At 36.9% G+C, this 7,336-nt stretch overlaps 1 protein-coding gene across 1 annotated transcript; it reads left to right on the forward strand.

Moving 5' to 3' along the window:
- Positions 1-773: 773 nt before the first annotated feature.
- LOC107795413 (putative auxin efflux carrier component 1b) lies at positions 774-4,477 on the forward strand. Its single transcript, XM_016618049.2, has 6 exons — positions 774-2,262; positions 2,892-3,162; positions 3,310-3,395; positions 3,485-3,642; positions 3,722-3,798; positions 4,084-4,477. The coding sequence occupies exons 1-6, from the start codon at positions 1,143-1,145 to the stop codon at positions 4,148-4,150; spliced, it is 1,779 nt and encodes a 592-aa protein (XP_016473535.1). The 5' UTR covers positions 774-1,142; the 3' UTR covers positions 4,151-4,477.
- The last annotated feature ends 2,859 nt before the right edge of the window (positions 4,478-7,336 follow it).

Below are 7,336 nucleotides of genomic sequence, written 5' to 3' on the forward strand. Positions count from 1 at the left end.
CCACTTCATCCATCCTACCCCAATACGGTGTGTGACATCCTCGTCGATCTCCCCTCCCCCTGGATAACCGAACCAAGGTACTTGAAGCTGCCTCTACTCGGGATGACCTGTGATTCAAGCCTCACATCCACGCCCACTCCCCCTGGCTCAACGCTGAATTTACACTCCAGGTATTCCGTCTTCGTTCTGCTCAGCTTGAAACCCTTAGACTCAAGAGCATATCTCCAAACCTCTAGCCTCTCGTTAATACCGGCTCGCGACTCATCAATCAGAACTATGTTATCGACGAATAGCATGTACCATGGCACCTCCCCTTGAATATGGTGTGTTAACGCGTCGATCACGTAGCTAAGCGAAAAAGATTATGATGAGGTTCTGTGTATTGGATTCAGGTAGTCATGGTTCTTCGATGCCATTTGCCTCATTCGTCGTTTAATTTCGAGTATTAGAAGTGAACACAGGGCCTTTTGTTTCTGATCCCCACGTGTTCCTCCCTTAAAATTAAGAGGATAATTTTGAACTAAAGTATAACAGTAGGGGTCCATACACACTTATAATATAATGAAGGGTAAGTTTAAATAATTTTCTATAATAGAAGGGTATATTTAGCTCTTTCCCAAAATAAATACACGGAACCTTAATAACGTAAACATTTGTAAATTTGTTTCCGAGTGTGTAAGAGCGTTCCATTTTTCCAACATGAAAAGACTATAAAGAAAGGCTTCCCAAAAGCCCTCAGCTTTAATATCTCTGTCTGCCACATTCCTATACACAGATCACATCAAACATAAATTCTGTTTTCTCCCACAAAAACCTCGTCCTTCCTCTTCACTTTCCTCCTCTCCCTTTTTCCTCTTTGTTTTCTTTTACACATTTTCGTCTTATATCACGTTGCTCTATTAACTACTATTTCATTCTTTAGCTTTTCACCATGATAAAATGAACTATCTTTAGCTCATAGATTCTGCCATCTTGGTTTTTTTTTCTTGTTTCTTGAAGAAAAAAACATGCTTTTTCTTTTTGTTTCTTTCATTAGTGTAAACCCCATCTGATTTTAGTACCCAAAGCCATATTCTGATCTGGGGTTTCCTTTTTTCTTTTTTTTCCTTTTCATTTGAGTGTAGAAAAGGAAAGAAAGAAAAATGATCTCACTTTCAGACCTTTACCATGTTCTCACAGCTGTAGTACCACTCTATGTAGCCATGATATTGGCTTATGGTTCAGTAAAATGGTGGAAAATTTTCAGCCCAGATCAATGTTCAGGAATTAACAGATTTGTGGCTCTTTTTGCAGTTCCATTGCTATCTTTTCACTTCATTGCATCCAACAATCCTTATGCCATGAACTACAAGTTCATAGCTGCTGACACTTTGCAAAAAGTCATAGTTCTTGTTGTTTTAGCCATTTGGTCAAGAATCAGCTCAAGGGGTTCCCTTGAGTGGTCCATTACTTTGTTTTCTCTTTCCACTTTACCAAACACTTTAGTTATGGGAATCCCTTTGTTAAAGGGTATGTATGGTGATGCCTCAGGAAGTTTAATGGTTCAAATTGTTGTCCTTCAATGTATCATTTGGTATACTTTGATGCTTTTCTTGTTTGAGTATAGAGGTGCTAGAATGCTTATTGCTGAGCAGTTTCCTGATACTGCAGGGGATATTATTTCCTTTAAAATTGACTCTGATGTTATGTCATTAGATGGAAAAGAACCATTGGAAACTCAAGCTGAAGTTGGTGAAGATGGTAAACTTCATGTAACTGTGAGAAAATCTACAAGTTCAAGGTCTGAAGTTTTTTCAAGAATGTCACATGGACTTAACAGTGGTGTTTCATTAACCCCTAGACCATCAAACTTGTCAAATGCTGAGATTTACTCTTTACAATCTTCAAGAAATCCTACTCCTAGAGGTTCAAGCTTTAACCACACTGATTTGTACTCAATGGTGAATGGGAAAAGTGCAAATATGAGTCCTAGGACATCAAATTTTGGCAACATGGGATTTGATGAGGAGAGTGGATTTGGTGGGAGGGGAAATGGGGTTTATGGACAGGGGAATGTGGGGTACCCTGCACCTGCTAGTGCTGGAATATTTTCACCTGCTACTGGACCAGGGGCCAAGAAAAAAGCTAATGGAACTGAGGGTGGTAAAGATCTTCACATGTTTGTTTGGAGTTCAAATGCTTCACCAGCTTCTGAAGGTGGGATTCATGTTTTCAGAGGAGGAGAATATGGTAATGACCTTGGTGTTGGAGCTCACCCAAAAGGTTGGTAACAATTCGTATCTTATATGTTTTGGACTGTTTTATACTAGTATTTTAGTTAGTTTTTGTTTGACTAGATTTGGATGAGTACACTATCTTTTTATTTTTCCTTTTGTGATCCTATGCTTGTTGTAGGAATTTTTAACTTTGTGATACACTAAATATGTTTCTTGATTTGACTTTGTTATAACGTTAGTCTGTGAATGAACTGTGTTTTTTTGTTGAACTACTGCCCAATTTGAGTGGCCTTCTATGTAGTTTAATTGTTTTCAGGTATATCTTTGGCCATTTCCATAGCAAAGTTCCTGAAATTGTCGTCCTCTTTTGTCTTCTCGTGAGTCATGCTTACATTACTTAAAACAATCGCTTGCATAGGCACTTGGTTCAAGATTTTAAGTTCGTAAATGCAAAATTTCGCCAAAATTACTATTCCTATCTTTTTAGATAACATTTGCTTGTACCTAAAATTTTGACATTTTAAACTATACATGTATAGTTTGAGTTGAGGAAAGGACTTGTTATCAAAGGTCACATCCGCCAATATAATCATATGAAGTTCGTGGAGTATATTATGCTCTTGGCATTTAATTTTTGCATTAAATGGTTGATTTCTATATATTTTTGCACATTAGATTATGATGATTTTGGCCGAGATGAGTTCACTTCCGGGAATAAGAAGAACCCTAATGGATGTGATCGAGAAGGACCGGTGCTAAAAAAGCTCGGCTCAAGCTCTACGGTTGAGCTGTTTCCCAAGACTGCTAATGAAACTAAGGCTACTGCTATGCCTCCTGCCAGTGTTATGACCAGACTTATTCTGATTATGGTCTGGCGAAAACTTGTTAGGAACCCAAATACTTATTCCAGTCTCATTGGCCTCACTTGGTCGTTGGTCTCATTCAGGTATACAGAAACTAACTTGATTTAAATGCGGTTTCATAAAATTTATGTACCAATTCCAAACTAGTTGATGTCGATTATATGAATTATTTGCATCCATTCCAATCATGCCTATTTTATTCCAATATTGAATAATTTCAATGCTCTTAGGTGGAATGTTGAGATGCCTGTGATTATAGCCAAATCAATATCTATTCTTTCTGATGCTGGTCTTGGAATGGCAATGTTTAGTCTTGGTATGTTTATTGTGACTAAACATTTAGAAAGTCGAACTAAGATTTAGGCTATGAAGTTACAGTGAGCTGATTTTGTTCATAAACTGCAGGTTTATTCATGGCATTGCAGCCTAGAATGATTGCCTGTGGAAAAACAATTGCTTCCTTCTCTATGGCAGTGAGATTCATCACTGGTCCAGCAGTCATGGCCGCAGCCTCCATCGCTGTTGGACTTCGAGGCGTTCTTTTGCACATTGCAATAGTTCAGGTAAAGGACCTAAAAGGCTACAATGCAACAACTTATATCAACTGACCGACGTAATTGTTTTGTATACTTTAATTTTCAGGCAGCTCTACCTCAAGGGATTGTTCCTTTTGTCTTTGCAAAAGAATACAATGTTCATCCCGATATACTGAGCACAGGGTGAGGACTCCACAACCTTACTGGTTTTCAGCATATATCAGCGTATTTTAATTAAATTTTATGCACAAATAGTGCATTACACGTTAAGTGTAATTCAACTTGTTCCAACAAATTATTCACCATCTTTTTGGAGTTGCTAACATATAGTGTTGCCATTAACTGAACTTTGTTTTGGTTTTCAAGTAACTTAATTGTGTTATGTTTTATCGCCCGTCACTGATACAATCTAAACTCTTTAGTTTTAGATCTTGAATTGCCTTATAATATTGGTATTGGTGAGTGCAGGGTTATATTTGGGATGTTAATAGCCCTTCCAATCACTCTGGTCTACTATATTTTGCTGGGGCTTTGAAGCCGAAGATATTAAAGTTACAGAATGTATTAAGCTCAAAGGAAATGACATTTTTTAGCCACTGCTTTTTATGGCTTCTAACTAAAATGAGCTCACTTCTCAGTAACCTAGTAGAGATAAAAAGATGATGGCAGAAAGGGAAGGCAACAAGAGAGAGAAATAGATGATTAGAATTATTTTGTTGTCTCTTTATCCCTTCTATATTTTTGATTAGAATTATTTTGTTGTCACTTTATCCCTTTTATTTTTGAACCTAGTGATGTACGATGTTATTATTTAACTCTGTTGCTTTTCATGAAGAAATTGAAAGCTCATTTCTCCAGTTCAGGGACCATTGTCTTTAAAAAGTATTACTATATATTGTTCTTGAGCTGTTACAGAATAATAAGAAAACCTCAAGCCTCAAGATACTATCAAGATTAACACAATTCATACTTTAGTTTAATTTATTTAGTAATGTTTATGATAAATAAATGTATAACATTTAACTTGACAAAAAAGTTGGTCTTTCCTCTCTGCATTATCTGGTTCACAAAACGAAAGAAGGAAGTGATTACAGGTTGGCGCAAGATAATACTATGTCTGCTACTAGCTAGTAGTAGCATTTATCGAGCTGTACGATCACCTTAATTCGCAAAGCATACATTTGTAACACTAAAGAAGGCCTATTGGTAGGTATGCTATTGTATTTTTGTCCCTATATATATCCATGTACTTAGCTAGCGTTTGGACATAAATTTGATTGAAATTTGAAAAAAGAGTTTTTGAATTTGTGTTTAGACATGCATTTTATTTGAAGAAAACTTGAAATTTTGTGAGTGAAAGAAAACATTTCACCCAAAAACTGCCCTAAACTATTTTTTGGGAACTTGAAAATTTTTGAAGTTCTTTTCTTCACAACATGATCGTATTTCATAAACAAACAATATTTTTAATTTTTTTATGAAAAAGTGAAGCCAAAATCTAATGGCCAAACAGGAACTTACAAGCGGTCGACATCCAACTATATTGTTAAACACCCGTTTTAACTTCGACTTCAAAAGTTATACTAATAGAACTTGTAGTAAGTCATGTACAACAAGACTAGTAGTTATATTAGATTTTGCAAACACCAGACAGATTATGATTTTTTTTATTACTCGTGCCTAAAAGTTCATAATAAATGGAAAATATTTTTATGAATAAATCTTGGTTATCAGTAATAATCGTAACCTGTCCTTACAAATGAGATTCTTATCCTTATATAGGAACATATAATCATAACGGTTCTCACACTTAATTTGGGCTTATTATGGGCATTAATTGTATTGATTGTCCGTTACCACAAACAACCGTGATTGACATATTTATAACTAAAGATTCCTTGTAACTGCTCCGATTCCCATTCCTTATTTATTTCTGGTTCGTGTATCTTCCCTTCTTTGTAGCCTTCATTCATTTCGTTCATGCTTCTCCTTTGACAGCTATCAGGTCCGGTTCTTTTCTCTATGCTACCCCGTGGGTGTTTCTCCCTTACCCTCCTTGCATTCTTAATTCAGTTAATTGAGAGTGCCACTTGTCGCGAGATCGACGCTCCACGCGTCATGCCTCGCCAGCTTACTGATGTTCCACGTGTCATGTCTTTTTTCCACCAATACAGATAGTCCCCCTCCACTTTCTGAATATTCTCAACTGAATAGTCCGGAAGTGGTAAATTTTTATTGAGGGAATTCCTTGCCGCCGTTTCTCGAGTATCCTCACGTCTCCTTCAGAATCGATATGACGTATGTCACATCTATTTAATTCCCATGCCACGTGGCTTCTTACGATTGGATCTGCAGTTCCTTAGCGCTTTTTAGGGTTTTGTGTGTGGATGCACCAGTCACGAAGTGACGGTTCCATTATGACGCTTCATAATGACCAATTTTAACGACGATTGTATCTTCTTATAAATACTTCATTCTTTTTGATTTCTTGAGTCTTCCTTCTTCAGTATCCATTACTTTACTCCCTCTTTGTATTAATAACCACCGGTCTTCTTTCCTTAGTTCGACGAGATTGTCATTGGAAACCAGATTTCCCGATTTTAGTTCATGGTGCTAACCAAAGAATCACCTCTTACCAGGCCGGTTCTCTTTTGTTTATACCTACCCTTTTACTTTAGGGTTTAAGCCTCCTATTGATCCAGTAATCATTGAATTTTGTCGTTACTTCAACGTGTGTCTTGGCCAGATTGGCCTCATTGTGTGAAGGGCTGTTGCATGCCTTCGTTATTTGTCGGATTTGGTTTCCGTTCCTTTTACCTTTCGGCACTTGCTTCATCTTTATTCCCCCAAGTTGTTTCGTGACGGAGTTTTTTCTCTCGTGGCTAGAAGTAAAAGAGTGTTGGTTAGCTCCGAGGATGATCGAGACCGTGGCTGGTATGCCCGATTTATTGCTGCCCCCACTAGTGGATTAGTGGGTGAAGAAAACATGCCTTTCCCAGGAAAATGGAACTTTGCATGTTTATATATATATATATATATATATATATATATATATATATATATATATATATATATATATATATATATATATATATATATATATATATATATATATATATATATATATATATATATGTAATCACATACCCATTTTTCAGCAACCATGGAAGTCTTTGATGAGATTCCCGACTTTCGGGCTTGGGTAGAAAAGATATTAACTGCTGCCCCTATGGGCAAAAGATCTTGAAAATTTCTTTCTCAAAAATTTGGTTGGAAAGTGAAAATGCACGGTACTATTTTTCCTTCATAATTCTCCTTTTTCTCTTACTTGTTTATATGAAAATTTCTCATCCACCCTTTTTTGTTTATTAGGGTTTTCTATTCGTGGCATTAGTCCCGCGTCTGTTCCATCAACCGGGCTTTCCGTGAGTCTTGCCCAGGAGCGGATTTTGAGTGTTCCTTCCTCCAAAAGGAAAACTGGCGTAGCTCGTGGCTCTGATGATGAAGAGGAGATAGAAGAAGGATCTTTGGTAAGAAGGCCGCGCATCAGGAGATATGCAGTTTCTGATGATGAAACCCCTCCCTCTCATGACCTTCCATCAAGTTCAATTCCTTTCAGACTCATAAATGAGCTAAAGAAGGCTTCTTTAGTGATTTCTGATGAAGATACTGTTAATCCTCCATCAAGTTCCATTGATAGACTGTTCGCTCAAGTCTTCAA

The sequence above is a fragment of the Nicotiana tabacum genome, chromosome 24, assembly GCF_000715075.1.
Source record: "Nicotiana tabacum cultivar K326 chromosome 24, ASM71507v2, whole genome shotgun sequence".
In the NCBI taxonomy this organism is placed as follows: domain Eukaryota; kingdom Viridiplantae; phylum Streptophyta; class Magnoliopsida; order Solanales; family Solanaceae; genus Nicotiana; species Nicotiana tabacum.

What these genes read in the sequence shown, in the direction of transcription:
- LOC107795413 (XM_016618049.2), top strand. Translation starts at nt 1,143, where the DNA reads ATGATCTCACTTTCAGACCTTTACCATGTTCTCACAGCTGTAGTACCA. An exon ending in TGTTGGAGCTCACCCAAAAG is followed by an intron (nt 2,263 to 2,891) that starts GTTGGTAACAAT and finishes TTTGCACATTAG; the next exon opens with ATTATGATGATTTTGGCCGA. An exon ending in TGGTCGTTGGTCTCATTCAG is followed by an intron (nt 3,163 to 3,309) that starts GTATACAGAAAC and finishes CAATGCTCTTAG; the next exon opens with GTGGAATGTTGAGATGCCTG.